The sequence below is a fragment of the Dunckerocampus dactyliophorus genome, chromosome 5, assembly GCF_027744805.1.
Source record: "Dunckerocampus dactyliophorus isolate RoL2022-P2 chromosome 5, RoL_Ddac_1.1, whole genome shotgun sequence".
Classification (NCBI taxonomy): domain Eukaryota; kingdom Metazoa; phylum Chordata; class Actinopteri; order Syngnathiformes; family Syngnathidae; genus Dunckerocampus; species Dunckerocampus dactyliophorus.
This window is the reverse complement of record NC_072823.1, coordinates 14,013,670-14,035,087: the sequence shown is the minus strand read 5'-3', so window position 1 is coordinate 14,035,087 and position 21,418 is coordinate 14,013,670. Positions and strand designations below refer to the sequence as shown.

General features: G+C 39.9%; 1 protein-coding gene across 6 annotated transcripts; it reads left to right on the top strand.

Moving 5' to 3' along the window:
- Nucleotides 1–219: 219 nt before the first annotated feature.
- Nucleotides 220–21,298, top strand: LOC129181931 (inner centromere protein A-like). 6 transcript variants are annotated; one of them, XM_054777721.1, is made up of 23 exons: nt 220–388; nt 2,934–3,013; nt 4,190–4,359; nt 4,794–4,904; nt 5,022–5,242; nt 5,336–5,587; nt 7,417–7,456; nt 7,591–7,657; nt 7,738–7,873; nt 8,130–8,160; nt 9,522–9,606; nt 9,703–9,843; nt 10,515–10,532; nt 13,154–13,263; nt 13,349–13,469; nt 13,561–13,671; nt 15,981–16,126; nt 16,574–16,694; nt 17,904–18,008; nt 18,231–18,266; nt 18,518–18,580; nt 19,593–19,746; nt 20,980–21,298. In XM_054777721.1, the coding sequence occupies exons 2-23, from the start codon at nt 2,951–2,953 to the stop codon at nt 21,153–21,155; spliced, it is 2,478 nt and encodes an 825-aa protein (XP_054633696.1). In that variant the 5' UTR covers nt 220–388; nt 2,934–2,950; the 3' UTR covers nt 21,156–21,298. The 6 variants fall into 6 exon arrangements, with proteins under 6 accessions (XP_054633696.1, XP_054633692.1, XP_054633694.1 ...); XM_054777717.1 differs by having other exon boundaries at nt 5,022–5,587; nt 7,420–7,456; XM_054777719.1 differs by having other exon boundaries at nt 5,022–5,587; nt 7,777–7,873.
- The last annotated feature ends 120 nt before the right edge of the window (nt 21,299–21,418 follow it).

The following is a 21,418-nucleotide window of genomic DNA, read 5'->3' as shown; positions in this document are numbered from 1 at the left end:
TTTAACCGAAGTCAAATTCCTTTTTTGTGTAGGCATACTTCGCCAATAAAGCTGATTCTGATTCTGATTGCTTAATCCCAAACACTATACACGTTCTCCCGAGGTGTCCGCCCCTCTGGAGGAGCCTGGTCCTGAAAGCAAACATACTTTCTGACGTCATTAAATCCCACACTCTGGATTGGTGGATGCAGTTTTGAAAATTTAAACGGTTAGATTTTGTCAGTGTGGAGAGTGCATGTTCACTGTGAGGAGGTGTTTGTACGTCGTGTATGTGTTATTTCATAGATTTTTAACCTTATTTTTCGGTCCAATCAGAGCATCATTCTTAACAGTTTTCGGAACAGCAGGCGTTGGATTCCATTGACGGTGACTCCAATTTAATGTAAAGGTAAACAATGTAATTTTACTAGCACGATTAGCTTTGGCTAAAGTTAGCGTCAGTAAAAAGCCGTTGCCGCCAGCAGAAAAAGGCTCCGTAAAATACTCATAATTTCCTCTCATGTTTGCTACTAAATTGAGTGGTGTATGGTGTATATTTTTTTAAATATAAGAGCATAGCTGAATATCGCATAGACCATGTTATTTATGAGATGTGTACTATGTGAAAACGATGGCTGCACGCGTGCATATCTATCCACATCGTAGGTTAGACAAAATGACACTTTGGATCATAAGGATTATTTTGATTAAAACGTCTTACTGAGTTTGATGCTGTTCGTATGGATGTTTGTGTGTCCATATTCTAAGCTTTGTCAACAATGAAGTGACTTCCGGTGTCATCTGCTTGTCCATAGCATAGAATGTTATCTTCAAACAAGTGTTTACGTTTAAATTGAGTTTATTGTGTGTTGGAACACGACATGGGGTCCGTTGCACAAAACTAGGATAAGGGCTTAAGCCGGGATATCTTGGTTATCCTGGCTCTTACAATGGAGATTTATTGTGTGGCGTTAGTCTGCTGTAGACCAGGCTAAGGTCCAGGATCTATTTCATCTAGGGCTGCAACTAACGATTATTTTAATAACTGATTAATCGGTCAATTATATTTCGATTAATCTATTTTGGGGGGGGGAACACATTTTTAATTTCCACCGTTTCATTGAGAAATAGAAGATTTGAACTGACAGATCAAGTGACCAAACACCAAGTTGCCTCTTGAATATTCTGTTAAAATAATGTTTAATAATACAAAATCTAAATGTCAAATAGCTTCAGTAAAACAATAAATGTACACAAAAATACAATCATGATAATTTTCTTGGTCGATTGATCTGAAGCTGTTAAATGGAAGCAGTTAATGGACTAATCGGCTATGCCACAGATGGACCAAATTAATTATATGAAGCAACCGCCTACAGTTAGTAGTTGGGACCTCAGCATATCAGAAAAGAGACAAAAATGCCCATCACTGTTTTCCAAAGTCAAAGCTGATATGTGTGATCTTGTTTTAGCCAAAACACAAAGATAATGAGATTTGTTTTCATGGATGACATCATTTCATAGAAATTAAAAAATATTTACATTTGAGGGGCTGAAATCAAAGGATATTTACATATTTAAATCAAAAAACGATTAACCGATTACCAAAATAGTTGTCGACTAATTGGGTAACTGATTAACCGTTGATTATTCGATTAATTGTTGCAGCTCTAATTCAATGTCATCCCTTACCTCAATCAGTAGTCACCATAAATGCAAACCAATAATTATTCCACTGCCCACTACACATTATCACATTCAACTACACCCCCTGTCATTATTTCAACAAGTATCATTCATTTCCATCATTGTACGTAAATTATTTTACATGATGTCGCAATCAAGAGATCATTTATTAGGTAATTTACTCACACTATACAAAGTACATATCCCATATACATAAATGGAAATGCACATCTACAAGAGTTATACTGTCAGTTGGAGTTACATTTACACAATTTCACTAACATCTGCAGTCAATTTCACCTACAATTTAAACAGATTCATAATCACAGTGCGACTACGTTTTCGGAGATGTTAATTGTGTTGGTTAATGTGGATGTGTACGACAATACCCAGAAGCCTTAGCGCTCGAGAAGAAACCGTAAGTATGCACGTTGTTGAAGCTACAAGCGAGTAATGGTGATGTGCTAATAAAGAGTAGAGAGATATAGTGTACACTACTGTTCGTGATTTGTTAAACAAGGACCAACAAACAAAGTACACCGCTGTCGTTGTCATGGTGAGTCTGTGATTGATAGCGGGGTCTATTTAAGGAAGCCGCGTAGGCGCACTGATCCGGGATTGGTTTCACCTGGCTAGATTAATCCGTGTCTACTCATCCTGGCTTGGGGTGTGCAACCAATTAAGCCCTGTTTGGAGTTGGTTGATCTCAGCCCAGCCATTTATCATGCATGTCTGAATCCTACTTTCGTGCAATGGGCCCCTGGGCATATTTGGTTGTAAATGGTTTAATTTAGGGGGTATTCTGCAAGTGAGTTTAGTGGGTTAGCGAGCTGTGTTGAGTAGAAAGCCAGACTTGCCTGTTTCGTGAAGGTAGTGCTCTTTTAAGGCAGCTGTATCACTGTGGTAATTTAGGCTAAACCAGGGGTAGGGAACCTACCAGGAGCCATACGTGGCTCTTTTGATGACTGCATCTGGCTCTGACATTTAACACAATTTTTTTTTTTGCGGAAATTTTAAAGTAAGACATTACAGAAATCAGTGTTAAAAGTCAAAATATAAACGTTTTATTAATGCATTTTAATCCATCCATCTATTTTCTACCACAATGCTAGCGGCCAGACCTTAATCCCAGCTGTCCTTCATATTTTTCAGGTCAGACACCAAAACGCTATTATTATAGGATAATGCAATAGCCTCCTTGGGTTATTGAGAGGTCAAGAAGTAAACTTCCCTCCTTTGATCAAACAATCGGCTAGCTAATTCTGCAGAGCCAACCCTTTTGAAGATGGAGGCGAAAAGCAAGAAAAGGACGTTGCAAAACCATGCAGCACCAAAAGTTGCATTAATGGTAAGAAGTATTTTATTTACTATTGGTTAGCTTCAGGATAACGTTATTAATGTTAAAAGGAATACAAAGACTTATTATATTCTAAAATTGTTGGTCTCGCTTAAAAATGTACACATTTATTTGTATTCAGTGTTCAAAAAATATGATATGTCTCTCATGGAAATACATCTTAAAATATGTGGCTTTCACGGCTGTCTTAACTAAAAAGGTTCCCGACTTCTTGGCTAAACTCATAACCTCGTCCCGACCATGGTATGTCCAGGCTTTCATCTTAAAATAGACTATGAAAGTGCCACTGTTTAACTAATTTGGAGGTTGCGTCACCATTTATTGAGAACCTACGGAGCCCCCGAGGGGACATGGAGAGAAAGAAAAGGTAGGGCAGCTAGTATTCCTGGATATTATCCATCTATAAGCGAGACATTTTCGCAATGTGAGTCACGAATTGTCAAAAGTCTTTATTGTCATGTCAGTAAAAAAAAAAACAACCTGCGCACACTCAGCCTCGCTTTCAATGAAACACACACCAAAATTCTATTATTGAGATCAGTAAAATAAGAAAACTGCGTTAATTTGTTCATATTTTACTGATTTTACTGTCTAAAATAGACATCATTCAAAAATGACGACAGTTGTCCTCCCTCACTCTTTTGGCAGTAATAATCTTTAACTCCTCATAATGCTCCATAATAATTACTTGCTCATCTTGAAAAAAATACACCACCTGCGATCGGTTCATTTCTGCGCAGAAGTAGAATAAAATGACATTAAAACGCCCCCTTTTATGTGAGCACAAAGCCGAGAACTTGACAAAGTTAATTGACAACCACAGTTGCAATGCCATTCAGATTTGTTTGGGGAATTTAGGTTTTGTTGAGTTGCATCTTGAGCACAAAGCCTGGGTTGGTTGAACCACTTTCGCAGAATACCCCCTTAGACTCTCTGTTGTGTTTTATGATAGTGTTGTGTGTTGGTATTTACCAACAAAGAGCACTATTCTTCACTTACGAAAATGTTGCTTTAGGGCATTCATATTTGTGTGTATGTACTTTCACAAAGCTTCACAAATGCATTTTTCTATGTTTTCCACGTGAATTTGGTGGGGACAGTGTAGCCTGTTGTGGATTTTATAATGGTTTTGTCAATCATTCTATATTTCTCAAATGTCTGTTTCAGAGAGAGCTTTTAACTCAACCAGCGGCCACCATGAGCTCTGTACGATCGTCGATGCAGTCTCTCATGCAGATGTTCAGTGAAAGAAAAGAAGAATTTGTCTGTGACATTAATAATGTCCACATGGTGTGGCTTGGGGAGATTCATCAGGAGGCCAACCACATGTTCTCTAGGTGGGTGATTTATTTTATTTATAGTTTATTTATTATGTGTTAGAGCTGCACAGTGATATAGTGGTTAGCACGTCAGTCTCACAGTCAGGAGATAGAGGTTTGAATCGGGATTGGAACATCTGTGTGACGTTTGCATGTTCTCCCTGTCCTTGTGTAGGTTTACAGCGGGTATTTCTGCTTCCCCCTACATCCCAAAAACATGCATGCTAGTTTGAGACTCTAAATTGTTCATAAGTGTAAAAAAATATATATATTTTTTAATTAAATAGGAAAAAACAAAATTTAGGGGGGAAAAATAAAACGGATTTCATAGGGCACTACGTGATGAGGACAAGCGGTGTAAAAAATGGATGGTTGTCACAGACATCATCATCTGATGAACACTATGGTATTGCCTTCAATATTCTGCTAATGGCGCTGTCTTAAAATTTCAGGGATTTTAATACTGAGCCAGAGTTAATGCCCAAAACACCATCACAAAAGAAGAATAGCCGCAGGAAGCGTGTGTCTGTTGGGCGCCAGGAAGAAGGTCAAGCCAAGAGAAGGTTTGTTCACTGCAGTGTTAATTTTTCCATATTTCTTAAAACCTGATGTATTGTTACTCTTGCCACACTCTTGTGACTCTTGTTATTGCTATGTAAGCATTTCCTCTGGTGATGCAGGTTCTCTAAGGGAAGACGCAGTAATGTTGGAAGTTCCTCTGTCAAGTCACTGAACTTCATTGCTGAAGAAGAAGCTTCTGTAGGTCAAAGGAGCCCACGACCTCAACGCACTACTCGCAGAAACAAACAAACCAAGGTAGAAGAGGACGTGAGCCAGCCTCCTAGAAGCTGTGACAGCGTAGAGGAGTGTAATAAAAAGCCAGAGCTGGTTGAGGATAAAGGTGTGGATATAAACAGTGATGTCAAACCAGATGAACCATGTGACACAAGCAAGATCCCATCACCCAATGTTGTCGTTATCATCCCTGCATCAGAACGTTTATCTGCTGAACATGAAAAACAGCCCCAGTCCTCTCCTGGACGTACAGCAGCTAAAATTGCCATTGCGGGCAACTCCAGAAGCTCCCGACGGAGCTCTGTGAGGTGTTCCCTCAAGCTGCGTCACTCTCTGGCAGGCTTGCGTCACAGTATGACACAGGAGTCTCTGCGCCGTTCCTCGCGACGCTCCATGATGAAGAGGAAGGAAGCTCGCATGGGCAACTCATCATGTAGCAGCAACGTTGATGGTGAGAATGGGGGGCGATGGGGGATTTTATCGCTTGTTTTTCAGTTTTAAATGAAAGTTTTTATTATTAAGGGAGGAAAAAAAATCAGAACCTACATGACCCTTTGTGAAAAAGTGATTGCTCCCTAAACCTAATAACTGGTTGGGCCACCCTTAGCATTTGCGATAACTTGCAGTGAGTCTCTTACAGTGGTGTGGAGAAATTTTGTCTCACTAATTTTTGCAGAATTGTTGTAATTCAGCCACATTGGAGCGTTTTCGAGCATGAACCGCCTTTTTAAGGTCATGCCACCGCATCTCAATAGGATTCAGGTCAGGACTTTGACAAGAAAGTCTTTTTGTTTTTCTTCAGCCATTCAGAGGTGGACTTGCTGATGTGTTTTGGATCATTGTCCTGCTGCAGAAACCCAAGTTTGATTCAGCTTGAGGTCACGAACAGATGGTCCGGCCATTTGTTCGTCATTCTCCTTCAGAATTTTTTGGTAGACAGCAGAATTCATGGTTCCATTTATCACACCAAGTCTTCAGGTCCTGAAGCAGCAAAACAGCCCCAATCCAGCACACTACCACCACTATATTATTTTACTGTTGGTATGATGTTCTTTTTCTGAAATGCGGTGTTACTTTTACACCAGATGTAATGGGACACACACCTTCCAAATAATTAAACTTTTGTCTCGTATTTTCCCAAAGGTCTTGGGGATCATCAAGATGTTTTCTGTCAAAATTGAGACAAGCCTTAATGTTCTTTTTGTTCAGTAGTGGTTTTCGTCTTTGACTCTGCCATGTAGGCCGGTTTTGCCCAGTGTCTTTCTTATGGTGGCGTCATGAACACTGACCTTAACTGAGGCAAGTGAGGCCTGCATTTCTTTGGATGTTGTTGTGGGGTCTTTTGTGACCTCTTGGATGAGTCATTGCGCTCTTGGGGTAATATTGGTTGGCCGGCCACTCCTGGGAAGGTTCACCACTGTTGCATGTTTTCGCCATTTGTGGATAATGTCTCTCACTGTGGTTTGCTGGAGTTTTAGAAATGGCTTTACACTGCCCATTGTTTTCTGCGTCCTGATTGGCTGTAGGTCATTGTCAATCTGTTTCGTGCCGTCCTGCCATGTCTCCTGTGTCATCGCTAACTTGCTTGCTTGCTAGCTTGTAAATGAATCTTGGATTCTCTTGCAGCAATAATGTTTTAACAAGGATACAAAAACACGACAGTACAGCGGAACAGCGGCAGGACAAAAAGGCAAGGTCAAAGTTGGCTACTTTGCAGATTTCAGTTATTGCGGGCTATTTTGGTAACATATCCCCTGCATTAAACGAGGGAACACTGTAGAACCTTTTCCAGACGGATAGTTCTAAATTAATCTGTTATGTTTTAACAGGGTTGGGGGATCACTTTTTCCACACAGTGCCATGTAGGTTTGGATTTATTTTCTCCATTAATAATAAAAAGTCTAATTTAAATACTGCATTTTGTGTTCAGTTGTTGCCATTGACTAATATTTACATTTGTTTGATCTGACACATTTAAGTTTGACAAACATGCAAAAAAAAAAATCAGGAAGGGGGCAAACAATTTTTCACACCACTGTACTGTATATGTGATGTGAATGGTTGTCTCTGTATGTGCCTTGCGATTGACTGACTGACGACCAGTCAAGGGTGTACCCCACCCAAAGTCAAGTGGAAGAGGATGATGAGGACAAGCGTTGTAGAAATTGGATGGATGGACTCATTGCAAAACATCAAGACTTCATATCAGTCAGTGTAAAAAAAAAAAAAAAAATGTTAATGTATGTTTGTTACATTGTTGTTGTTTTTTTCTGATTCTAGCAGATGTTTCAAATGAGTCTGTGGAAGAGACTGCAGAAGTGTGAGTACTACAATATTTTCCATGCCGAGTCCTAAAACTTAATAAGTAAAATAAAGTCATTATGTAAAACAAGTCTGACTAAATACGCATTTTATTAATAGAATAATTTTATATTTTTAAATTGTCTGCTATAGAGCATCCGAAGTTGTGAGGGCTGAGCCAGAAGTTATAGTGGCTGACAGTTTGAAGCTTTCTCCTCAGGTGATGGCTCTTATTTATACACTTCATTTCCAGTGGCCATTTGTCTAATGTCTTTTATTAATATAACTTGTGTCACCCAGGCACATATGCAGTCTACTCAGAGTGCACAACCATTTCAGGTTCGTGTTACTCGTTCTGTGGCTGCTAACTCCTCCAAACTGGCCCCGCCATCGCTGTTTGCTACCCCTGACAGGAGCACTCCGGTCAAGAAAACAGGTAGCTAGTCATGATTTTAAAATGTTGTACATTTAGTTGTTCGGTATGCAGCTACAGGGTTTTCCCACGTGTCTGTTGTTAAATTGTGGCAGTGGGTCTTGGGGAGGCGCTAAATGATGTAATCAAATTTGCATAATTGGCCATTGTGACTGGGTGAATTCCTCCAGTGATGATGATACTTGTAGTTTATTTGCCGCCATGGAGGCGAGGATAGGTAACTTAATGTTTTGTTAAAGCTTTGCCTTTTTTGTTTCAGTTGTCACTGACGGGCAGCAGACAAGTTTGAGGTGAGTTGCGCGTATGTGAGACTGTGTTGTTAAATACATTCACTACTATACATCTATTGACAACAAAAAAAAAGGCTCTGTCCAAACAAGTGCAGATATTTTCAAATGTGCACATTTCCCCCACTGCAGTGTTTATTTAAAAAAACCCTCATGTCTCATGCGTTTATGTCCACATAAACGCACATTGACCGGCTGTCATGCTCATTTTGGTCAATCAGAAGCTTGGAAACAGCAGCCCCAGCTGACTTGGTCTCCTATTCTGATGCCTCTGTTAAGACAGTGAGATATTAGATGTACAATACCGTGGACATTATCTTTAAAATCAGCGCCCCCTTACATGGTGCCCAGAAGACTATAAGGGAAAAAAAAAGATTTAAATCGCTTGTGCGTGTCAAAAGTCATGTGTGTCTACCACTGCAAGAAATGAAACCGCTAAATGTTTGCATTGTGCGACTAAATGTTTACTCGTGCATGTACGACCAGTTAATTTGTGTAGCTTTTTAAAAGTCAGGTTAACATACATAGATTATGTTGTTGGAAACCAGTTCTCTCTCTTGCATGTGTGTGCTACCGCAGCGCTGTATGCACATTGCTAGTAGCTGTTCAAGCTAAAGGCCCGGTCACACCGCCCGAACTTTGCTGTAGCGTTCCTGGAGCAGTGAAAAAAATTCATCACCACTCGTAACCGTTCACCACCATTTAACAGAAGTTGGCCCCTGTTAAGGCAGCGGCGTAAACGCTCGGCCACCGCTGATGGTCCCTCCTACCGCTCCGAAAGTTTTGAGCTGCACAAAATATTGCGAGCGGTGAGGAGCGTGCAATTTTCCGCCACGGCAAAGTTCATCACCGCTCCAACAACGCCCAGTCTAAGTTTGGCGCCGCTAGACGCAAGTTCATGGACGCTTGGGTCCGCTAGGCCAACGCAGAAATCTTGAACGCTGGACCACTGCTGCTTCGCCAGCTTTGCCCGGGCGGTATGCCGTTAAACCAACTTTAAACTCCCGCCGAGCCAACGCCTGCATGCGCAGAACGCCGCTCTATCAACGCTACAATGTGACTCGTAGAATTCCTTCTCATGTACATTTGCAGCTGAGACATGTTTTTCAACCAATCTTAGTCAAATTTCACAGATGTGTGCTTGTCAACATACTGAATTTTGTAGCGCTTCATCTGTGGTGTAGTTATCAGAAAAAATAATAGCACAAGCAACACAGGAGTGCATGTTTTGAAATTGTCATAATGTTTCCTGTAACGTGACCTGTTTTCTTGGTTTAGTAGTAAGCAGGAGCCCACTAATTTGGCCTTCATGAACCATCACTGGTTGGTAATTGACTTAAAAAAAAAAAATCCTGTTTTTATAGGTTAAGTCAGAGCATCAAACGCAAAGCACCAGATACTGTGGATGAAGGTCCAAAAAGATCCTCTCCTCCCAAGAAGAGTCACAGTGTAAGTCAAATAAATTAAAAACACACAAATAGTTGTTGCTGTGAAAAATGGCTGTTCTTGAATTCTGTTATCTATTTTTTTTTTTTTTTTCAACAGGCCGTCAGACCGAATATGAGGTCTTTCCTCCACACTGTGCAGAAGAATCAGAGGCTGGTGATGACTCCAAATTCCTTCAGTCGTACTACTGTCATGAAGTCCTTCATTAAGCACAATACACCACTCAAGATTGATCCTAAGGTCAGTTTTACTCCCCACCATTGCAAAAGTAGACACCTGCTGGATAAGCTCTTCAGAACAGTGGAGCCTCTGAAGTCCATTTGAAGATGATGAAATTAGGTTTTGAAACCATTGTACTCGATTGTAAATACATTAAATAGAATTCATCTGTTCCAGGGTCAAACTGTCACCGCAGAGACAAGACATTTACATCACAAGTGTAAAAATAATTTTACCAAAGGTTATTGATCTTAGTAAGACATAAAAACTGTGAAACAGTCTTCACTTAATGACCCATGACAGATCACACTTTTGAACGTTCTTATGTTGTGTAAAAAGTTCATCACTAATACAAAAAAGACTGTACTGTATGGTTGCCGCTGAAGTCTTACTGCTTTTGGTTGTCATCCTTGTTGAGGCTTCTAATATACACGTTGCAAAAAAAAAAAAAAAAAAAGCTTGAACAACTTTCTTAAATTTTTGTCAATCTGTTTTGTACAATTTTAAGGAAGCTCAACTTCGGAATCTCCACAGTACTTTCAAAGTAAACGTATATACTACCTGTATAACGTTTTGTTAATGATAATGCTTTTGGATATTCTGGTTATCTACCTTTTTTATTTTTTTAAATGAGTACTGTTTCCTGAAACATATTTTTATTATTTTGTATTTGTGTTTAATCTGTCCTCCAGTTGAGCACACCTATAGTGGTAAGTGTCTCAGCACTGTGTGTTTGGTGGTCTCTTGTCATTGGCTAGCTTGACTTAGTGTGCCTCATTTGCAACTTAACTAATGTCCCCTTCCCACTGCTAACTTTTACACGCACAGTCTCATCCATTTGTCTGTTCTGATTGGGCAATGCCTTTGCAGCATCCACACATGAGAGGCTTTTTGCACACTTATCTCTAACAGCACTTTTTGGCTTATGGTATCTTTTGGGACACCTACGGTATGCTCATTTTCTGTGGCTTCTTAGCATAGCAGCCCCATCCCTTACAATATGCTGACAATCTCACCTGTTGACCTCAGTAATTTTCTTCTTCAACCAAAATTAAGATGTTACTATGAGCTTAGTCATTTTGTATTTTTCTATGATGACACTGAATTAATTGTGGCGTGACATTCCTCCACTGCCTCTACTGCTTCTGCAGAGGTTTCTTAGAAAAATACTCGGTCAGTGATTACATTTTCTGAGAGATCACTATTCATTTTAAATGGTGCCTCACATGAGATGGCAGACATCGTAGTCAAGTTCAGTGGTGACATTAGTAGACATTCTATGGCTTTATCGGCATAGAAACTCATGCTTTTAAACGAAAGCTTCAGTCTTATGAAATATCGTTTCCGCATCAAAGCCAAACTTTTGTCTAAATGTAGCCCATGTGTAATGGCTGGAGTAGATTTCAAATCAGTGCCATGCTCTTTATACTGTCATGGGCTTATTGGTTTGTAGTAGCAAGACATTACTGTATATACAGTGGTGTGAAAAAGTGTTTGCCCCCTTCCTGATTTCTTATTTTTTGCATGTTAAATGTTTCAGTTCATCAAACTAATTTAATTTACTAGTCAATGACAACACAACTGAACACAAAATGCAGTTTTTATATGAAACATTTTATTAAGGGCGGAAAAAAAATTCAAACCTACATGGCCTTCTGTGAAAAACTGATAGCCACCTCTGTTAAAACCTAACTTAACTGAGATCTATCAGTCTGGAAAAGGTTATAAAGCCATTTCTAAAGCTTTGGGACTCCAGCAAACCACAGTGAGAGCCATTATCCATAAATGGCGTAAACATAGTACAGTAGTGAGCCAGGAGTGGCTGGGCAAAAACGGCCTGCATGGCAGAGTTCCAAGACAACCACTGCTGAACAAAAAAAACATTAAGGCTCATCTCAATTTTGACAGAAAACATCTTTATGATCCCCAAGACCTTTGGGGAAATACTCAAACTGACGAGTCAAAAGTTTAACTTTTTGGAAAGGTGTGTGTCCCATTACATCTGGGACACCGCATTTCAGAAGAAGAATATCATACCCACACTAAAATAGTGTGATGGTCTGGGGCTGCTTCAGGACGTGGAATAAAATGCTGTGATAAATGAAACCATGAATTCTTCTTTCTACAAAAAATCCTAAAGGAGAATGTCCGGCCATCTGTTCGTGACCTCAACCTGAAACGAACTTGTGTTCTGCAGCAGGACAATGATCCAAAACACACCAGCAAGTCCACCTCTGAATGGCTGAAGAAAAACAAAATGAAGACTTTGGAGTGGCCTAGTCAAAGTCCTGACCTGAATCCTATTGAGATGCTGTGTCATGACACTTCAAAAGGCGGTGCATGCTCAAACTCTCCAGTGTGGCTGAATTACAGCAATTCTGCAAAGATGAGTGGGACAAAATTCCTCTACAGTGCTGTAAGAGGCTCATTCCAAGCTATAGCAAACGCTTGATTTCAGTGATTGCTGGTAAAGGTGAGCCAACCAGTTATTAGGTTTAGGGGACAATCACTTTTTCCGCACACGGCCATGTAGGCTTGGATTTGTTTTCTCTCTTAATGATAAAATGTTTCATTTAAAAACTGCATTTTGTGTTCGCTTGTGTTGTCATTGACTAATATTTAAATTTGTTCCATCTGAAACATTTAAGTGTGACAAACGTGCACAAAAAAAGAAATCAGGATGGAGGCAAACACCTTTTCACACCACTGTAATATTACAATACATATATTTCATCAAAGAAATATTTCTTTGAATTCTGCTTCAGCATATATTTGGTTAATAATAATCCCAATCAATTAGCATGGGATAGGGTGACCCCATACATAGTGATGGGCCACATGAGACGAGGTAACAGTCCAAACTGGAAGCACTACAGCTTCAGCTTCCCTGGGTGCGCAGTGTTGTAAATTTGCTTCCCGCCAGTGATTGTATCCTCCTCGAGTTGCTTCACGTTATTGGTGTCTTTGAGGTGTACGTTGTGCCAGCGACCAAGGCTTTTGATGGACTTATCTTGTATCACTGGTATTGCCTCATCATTCATGTGGAACCTCTCATTGGACAGTTGGCTTTTGAGATACAGTACTGCAGGACTTGCTAGGTTTTAAACTCCATTCGCTCCCGATGTTTACACCCATGTACGCCCTGATTGGAGGAAAACCTGGCCGTTTGTACCTGGTGCCAGATCATGTCTGTCATGGTTCAACACGAGCCTCATATTATCAACTAGTCTTACTTCAGCATGTGAACGTGCCAATATTTTTAAAATACATTTGCCACCTGCTTCAGTGTTTTATTCTATTTTTCAATTAAACTAATATTTTGCATTCATAGGCTAAAGAGCGTCAAAAGCTGGAGGCACTTAAAAAGAAGCAGGAACAAGAAGAGGAACGGATGAGGAAAATGGAGGAGGAGAAGAAAAAGAAACAAGAGGAATACAAAAGGTTGATGCTCAAAATAATCAGAACCATCTTAAATTTTGTCCAATATGTTGTTGCTGTTTTAAATGGCTTTACGTTTGCTCAACAGAAAGAGGGATGAGAGGCTTAGAAAGGTGTTTGAGGCCAAAGTGAAAGAAGAGCTGAGGGAAGAAGAAAAGAAAAAGAAGGTTGAACAAAAAATGGCCAATATTGATGAGAAAAATGACAAGGTAAGCATTTTTGTTTTAATGTTTTTCGTTATGGCAAGTCCAATGAAAACGTGTCGTGCCAATTTTCAATGTTGATGGTCCATGAATGCAGCGTCAGGCTGAAGAAAGGGCCAAAAAGAGAATTGCCGTCAAACGTCTGGAGGAGCTTGAGCAGAAACGTAAGCTGGAAGAAGAAACTAGAAGAAAGAAGATTCAGCAAGCAGTAAGAGAACACTTTCATCTGTTTTGCTGCGACTCTAAATGACACATTTCCTCAGTTATATAAACTCCTGATCAAAATTTTAAGACCAGTTGGAAAAACTGCAAGAATTTACATTTTGCACTGTTGCATCTTAAAGGAAAACTGTACCTTTTGGGGAATTTTGCCCACCATCCACAATCCTTATGTGAGACATACACACACATCTCTCTTTTCTGTGCGTTCTAAAGATATAAAAACGGATAAAAAGACAGAGCTAAGAATGCACGTAATGGGAAACACATGGTCCGCCTATAAAGCCTTCTGGGGGAAAAAAATCCAAAAAGTGCCAACAACACACCATTTGCATATATGTGACGTGCATATTAACCAAGCTACAGCGACATTGTTTTTATTATTAACACTGTTATGCTGATCTAACTAGTTACTGGCACATTGACACCTTGCCACACCACGCCGGCTAGCTACTAGTCTCACCACATACCCGCCCGCAGCGCATCACAACGTGCTCACAATGCCTCAGGTGATTACCGACGGGTAAAGCTACTTATTGGTGCTGCTAAGTTTTTTGTTTTTGAGTTTGGAAAAAATTAATGCTAGGTGTAGGCGTTTCTACTGTATGTTGCTATGTGAAATCAATGTGCCCAGGAAGGAAGTTCCCGTAATGCTGAAAAGCACAAAAATACGACAAATGACTGTAAGTATTACATGTTATCATGAATGTATCTGTTACTACATTGTCACAGCATTCATAGAAAACCTTTTGTTGGTTTTGGGGGGTGTTTTAAAAGCGGTCTCCCATTAAGTGCAGCAATGAGGTTTCTCTTAACTGTTTTTATATCTATAGAACGAACAGAAAAGAGAGACATGTGTTCATGTCTCACATAAGGATTGTGGACGATGGGCAAAATTCCAAAAAAGTGCAGTTTTTCTGTAAGGAGCCTCTAAGTAGAGCTTCAAAATGCAAAAGAGCACAGGCCAAAAAATGTGAATTCATTGTGATTTTCTGTCAGGTGTTCACACTGAGTCATGACCTCTTGATGGCAAAGGCAAAAAAGCTTTTCTTTTTTCATGCGGTCAGATGGTTGAGCTTCATAGGCAAGGCCTCTTGCTGATGTTAGATGCAGTCAGACTTCTAAAACGATCCTGAGGATTATGGAACAAACAAAAGTCAAGTGGTAGACCCCAAAAAATGTCACTGGCCCTGTCAAGACACGGAACTATCCTCGGCTGAAATGAACGTTGTTACTAGTGCCTAGTGGAGTCCAATAACCATCAGATGGCATCTGTGAGAGAAGGGTTTTAAGAACAAAAAACGTCAAAAGCCTCGTCTCCTTCAACGTCACAAAATTGCCTGTTTGGAATTTGCACAAGAGCACCAAAATTTAATTGGCAGCTGGCAAAGTGGAGATGTTGCGGGGGCTTCCCTCATGACTGAAGGCTCTCATGCTGCAGTTCACAATGCCCACCTGACAAAGGACTTCTTCCAGAGAAATAACCTCTCCTGATCTAAATCCAATGGAGAACATTTGAGGATGGATGGAAAGGGATGTTTACAAAAATGGACATCAGTTCCAGATATTGGATGCCCTCCATGCAACCATCTTCACCACCTTGAGCAAAATTCCCACAAGCCTCCTGAAAACACTACCATCAAGCATGCCCAAACCCATTTTTGAGGCGATTTTAAAAAGAATGGCGCAACTAGTTCTTTTTGGATATTTTTATTTCTTCTGGATTCTGTTTTATTTATTTTTAAGCTTTGGTCTTAATTTTTGATCAGATTATGAACAGTATTTCTGTTTAATTGTTGGTTGCAATAAATTGCACTCACTCCCATTTCTCCTTTTTTCATTTTTAACCTCTGTAAGATCCAACGGTACAAAATGTAACAGGTCGTAAAAGTTTGATCAGGAGTAGATCCTAGTCATTAGACAAATGGTCAGTGACTTACTGCATGAGCACTTAGCCGCATCCCACCTATGCCCCTGTAAAGATGGTTTGATTGATGGTGGCCATGTCTTTCAACCAATCTAGGCAAATTTGTACGGACAGGCTTGTCTGTCCCCTAATGGGGTGTCCCAAGTTTCATGATGATTCTTGATATTTCCAGTCAATCGAACTTTTGGGGTCAAACTTGCTGTTTAATAACCGCACCACCATATAACAGCAAATTGTTTTGACAAATGTTCACCCTTTTTGTGTGGAGAGATTCAGAAGTAAGAGTTACATCATGAGGTGTCCTGATTTAAAAAAATAAATAAATAAAAAAATAAAATAAAAATAAAAACGTATTGTGTTTTCAATATTAGGAGGAGGAGAAGCGGCAGCAAGAGTTGCTGGCTAAGAAGGCCAAGGAGGAGGAATTAAAAGCTCGGAAATTGGCGGAAGCTCGCAGAGCATTGGAGCTGAAGAGGGAGCAGGAGCTGGAGAGAGAACGACAAGCTGCAGCTGAAAGGTTGCCATCTTTTTTTAATACGGTCGTCAGTGAATGGAAATGAGCTTTAGTTGATGTGGTATATATCTGATAGTATGACAATGGACACGGGACGCAATGAAGGAAAGACTACTTGATGAAGGTGATATCGAGCTCGGATCATAACATTGTTATGTTAGTGTTGTTAGTGGACAAGCAATGCATGACAAAGATTCTGACTTGCAACACAGCACTGATATACTTTCCACACAACACGTGGATGTCAGCTTGACTAACAGCCAGCTATTTGTAGCCAAAGTAAACATACATGTGTAAGACTTTACCATATACTGTATGTCAAGGCATGTCTGTTCATCTTGAGAGCTGTCGGTTTACTCAGATTTCAGTCTGCAGAGAGCATTCTATGTGTAGCTTTTCTGGTACAGAGAAATTCATGATATCAATACCTAATGCAATCTTTGTTTTCAGGGAGCGAGCTGAAAGAGAGAAGGCTCTCGCTCTGCAACGGGAACTGGAGAGAGCAGCTAGAGAGAATGAGATGAGAGAGCTGGAGGAGAAAAGAAAAGCGCTTGAGGAAAAAAGAATACAGGTGAGGAGACCAGGGCCACTTATCCAGAATCCTTTGGTACGATTGAGGTAGTCCAGGGAACATAACAGAATAACTGTAATGCGATCTCTCCTCGTCACAATTCATTCATGATTGGACATGGGACACAGGCTCAGGCTTGATCCCCTTGTAGTTGGCCGCCTTTGATGAGGTTGTCTAGTGTTGAAAGGCCCAAACGCCCACTGATTCAAAGGTACACTACTGATGATGTGTCCCCAGAATCAGGGAAGTCAAACAATAAATGACATCTGTCTCATACCAATGTTACCGAGCGTTTCAGGATGCCCACTGATGTTTTGGTGTAAATGAAGGTTGGGAGTTACGCCTGCAAGAGGCAAGCTTATTCATTTGCACAGCTCATCTCTCTTAGCAACAGTCAAGCGACTTTCTCAACCCACACAACACTCTATTGGCCCGTGTACTTTTTCATGAACAAACCTTTACAAGCTTGTTTGATATTCTGCACCCAAGTTGGTGCATATTTAAGTGCCTACAGCATCACACACTCACTCACATGTAAACAAAGCTTATGTGGAAATGTTTTGTCACTAGCTTTTTTTCCAAAAGTGAACATCTTTTGTGAAAGCACTCCTGTGTTAAGAAACTTCATAAAATGTATATTCAAGTTGAATGGTTTGATATTTATATACTAGTTGAAAATAGCCATGTGAGAAATTCATAAACAAGTTAAATTCATGGAGACGTTCAGACATTTTAATTCAAAAAGAACTCTGGTTACTGCATTCATTTAAATGATAAATGAGTCTTTCACTTGTATCGTGTTTTTCCACCTTCAAGGCCTATCAACGAGCTTTGACACTGCTAGCACACTGATGACACAGCTTCAGGAGCAACTGGGGGTTCAGTATCTTCCCCAAGGATACTTTGACATGATCACAGGAGCGTAACATGTACAATAAAAGTGACTGTTGTTAAAAAAAGAATAGTTCCGGCTCCAACATCTTTCCATTGCTCTTTAACATCCATCTGGATGTCACTTTAAAAGTTGCCATTGTTTAATAGTACTGCACAGGAAGCTGAACAGCTAGTCAACATGAGTTTTATGCTCACTCTCAGGAAAAAACTGCCCCTAGGTACTGCCCTGTTTTGAGAGAGAATTGCAAGTCACGCACTCACCCCACTCCAAAGGGCATACATACAGTACATAACAAAGCCTTTATATTCCCCCAGGAGGAGCAGAAGAGGTTAGCTGCAGAGGAGAAAGCTGCTAAAGAAAGAGAAGCTGCTGCTGCTGCTGCTGCTGCTGCTGCTGCTCAACAGGCTGCCAATGCACAGGTATCTAACATACTAATTGGCATATATGATTTTTTTTTTTAGAAAAGACAAGGTATTTATAAACACAACTTTTCTTGTTTGTTTTTTATTAAACCCCAGTGAATGGACAGCTGTCGGTATTAGTAATTGTGTGTGGCCAATGGGACATAAACCATGGGTATTCTGTTTGAATTGTCTTCATAACTGATTTATAACATTCTCCTTTACTTTTTGTTTTTAAAGACTGCTGCTGCCCTGAATGTGACCGTGGATATCGAGGTAACAATCAATTTTCCCTTAAATATAAATAAAGGCTTAGATACTATAAATTGAACATCCTATGTGATGCTAGAAGTTAACTTGACACTGGTTTGTTTCAACAATATTATTATTACAATATTATTCTTTCTAACAAGTTTAAAAGACCTTATTAATGGGCATAAACCTTTAAACTCTGCTTTATGATAGATTTTTTCTTTTTTTTTAATGATTTGACATGTTTGCATTTTGTTTTCTCGTAATCTTTTCAGCATTCTGTAAGGACCACACCTACAGGAAAAGGTGGTAGCCTTAACGTTACTGTGGATATTGAGGTAAATGTGGAAACTCAGGTATTCCATTACTTAACTTCCACTTTAGTGCACATTATACATATATACTAGCTAGGCATGGGCCAGTATGACAATCTGGCGGTATGATAGCCTTGGGCAAAAAATCTGTTTTACGTTTTCATTGTTACAATTACAGCTCAAAAATGTTTATTGAAAATAAAAACACAAGGCAAGTCAAAACAGTCATTTTTAAAGCATATATAACACGATGAAAGTGGAACATATTACAAAAAAATAACAGAATTATTTCTAAATAAATACATTGTAAATAAAATGCAGCTCTCAATATCATCTGTTGTTACTAATCCTGCAACTCAAGTCACAACACAAATAAATGCAATCAAGTGGCTCAAGAAGATCACAACATAAATAATAAAAAAAAAACAACTTAATGTTAACTTTATTTAATTGTGGCAGGTCACACTGTTGTAGTTGTATGTACTTTATTTATCCCACAGCGGGGAAATTTACTTGTTACAGCAGCAAGACAAGTAAAGAGAAAGCATAGTGTCTACAACATGGTTCAGGTGGTGCAGGTGTTGTAGAGCCTGACAGCGGTCGGTATGAAGGACCTGCGGAACCTCTCCTTCTTACACCGTGGGTGTAACAGTCTGGTGCTGAAGGAGCTGCTCAGGGAAACAACAGCACTTTTCCACAAACTTCCGTTTCTAGGTCATGTGATTGTAGGTAACTGAGATGACATTAAGTTTTGTTCAGTGGAGAGTAAACAGTTTATACCACTTCTACCTCCACTCCTGCCTCATTCTGAATCACATCTACACATTCGATGACCCTCGACGTGAGTAATATGCCAACTGGCAACAGCGACGAGTGCGGCTGTACCGGCGCCGCTCAGTGCTATCGAGGCAGCTAACACCGGTGCTATCTATGCCCAACTTTTGGCAACACAGCACACGCTTGTGGTTTCAACACATTGGACATATATTTTGATAGTATAAACCTTCACAAAGTGTGTGTTTATCTTCCTGGGCAGAAGTCCCCACAATCGTACTCCATCACTCCAAAGGGCGGCAACACAACGATGACTCTGTCTAAAAACACAGAAGACTATGGGATGGACCAAAACAGTGATGATTCTACCGATGACGAGTCTGCTCCAAGAAAGCCTATTCCCTCTTGGGCAGAAGGTATGCTTTGCTTTACCCAGGAGTGACCATTAAGTTTACCAGTAGATCGCGAAGGTAGTGTGGGTCGACTACATAAACGTCACTTGGTAGATGTCATATGATCAGTCAGCTGACGTTCAGCTCCCTGATTCGCTGTTGCTTCCCTGCGGCAAAGATTAAATCGTCAACAGACGTCTCAAGCTACACATGGAGATGCAACTTTCATCTTTATTATTGTGGTTACGGATAAGCTAACACAGTGGTACGATGCCTATATAAACCAAAGTTATCTGTTCACTTGTAACGAGTAGTTATGTAGAAAAAAAAACATGTAATTGTTTGATGGCTTTGCTTCGCTTCTTGAAGTACTGTCTTTCAAACATTTTTAGCATTTCCCGAAATGTTGGATTTCTTTTGCAATCTAGCGAGCGATACAGACTGACTGTCGGGGAGAAGGCTCCTTTCCACCTTCCTCGTCACTACTTTCGAACAAATGCAACATCTCAGTTCGTCTGTGTTCATCTTGTTCATTGTGTTTATAACCGAAATATTCCCACACTGGGCATGTGGCCTTTGCCTTAGAAACTATCGCTTTTGTGCTGTCATTTATGTCAGGGTATGCTGGCTCATGAGGCTAATTTACTGCTAGCCAAGGTAGCCGCGCCTCCACATACAGGGACAAACAGGGGGAGGAGATGACAGGAGGGTTCACTCTTTCCGTTCATTTCACTGTAGCACAAACACGCACAGACTGCTGCAGAGTGAACCCTCTTTTCATCCAGTATAAAAGAGAAGGGAGGAATACAAACACGAATGCATGCACATGTCAATTTATCGAGGCCGCTGAAAATGATCAACCTCAATTTTTTATCGTTCCATTAATCGGTATATTGATTATCGTGACAGGCCTAAACGTACATAAATATTCATATTTATAAATATGGTAAATATACTGTATACATTTTCTGTGTTTATAGTAGGGGGTATATCTTTTGGGGCTTGGTCATTTCAAAAGCAGCTCACAGGCTGAAAAAGTGAGCAGCCCTGCTTTAACCTATTTGCATGATAAACATATATATTTTTTTATATTTGTAAATGTGACTTGTGTTATATTTGATTATTTTAACACTTATTTCAACCAGAAGAACCCTATATATTGTAGTCTTGTAGTTTTAAACTGACTTTTAACTTGTATTGGCGGTACCACTGTGTTAGAGCACATGTTGTCTAAATTGAATATTGTCATTCTTCCAGGTCACAATCTACAGCAGATAATTATGAAACAGTACTACAATCCTCCTGACTTGGACTCTTTCTTCGGAACAATTGAGGCACCAAAGCTGGAGAACATCTTTTATAAGAGCAAACCTCGCTACTTTAAACGCACCAGCTCTGCTGTGTGGCACTCGCCTCCGGTTGGAAAAAAGTAACTGGTGCACTGATATGGTGATGCCGTGCTGTACAAATTGTTTCTGTTTTAAATTGTCTTTCCAATAAAAATGTTTTGTGGGATGTTTTTACAATGTTACAATGTATGTCTTGAATGTATGAAGATGAGAACCGTTTAGTATCTTGTAACTATAAAATACAAACTAATGACACGATTGGTGTTCTTGGTTAGTTTGTAGTTTGTGTTTTATTAAACATGTAGTATTTTAAGGAAAACTGCACTTTTTTTTTTTTTGACCGTCAT

Coding starts and splice junctions, on each gene's coding strand:
- LOC129181931 (XM_054777715.1), top strand. CDS start 2,951: ATGGAGGCGAAAAGCAAGAAAAGGACGTTGCAAAACCATGCAGCACCA. Junction 7,457..7,590: donor GTGGAAGAGACTGCAGAAGT/GTGAGTACTACA, acceptor TGTCTGCTATAG/AGCATCCGAAGTTGTGAGGG. Junction 19,747..20,979: donor TATTCCCTCTTGGGCAGAAG/GTATGCTTTGCT, acceptor TCATTCTTCCAG/GTCACAATCTACAGCAGATA.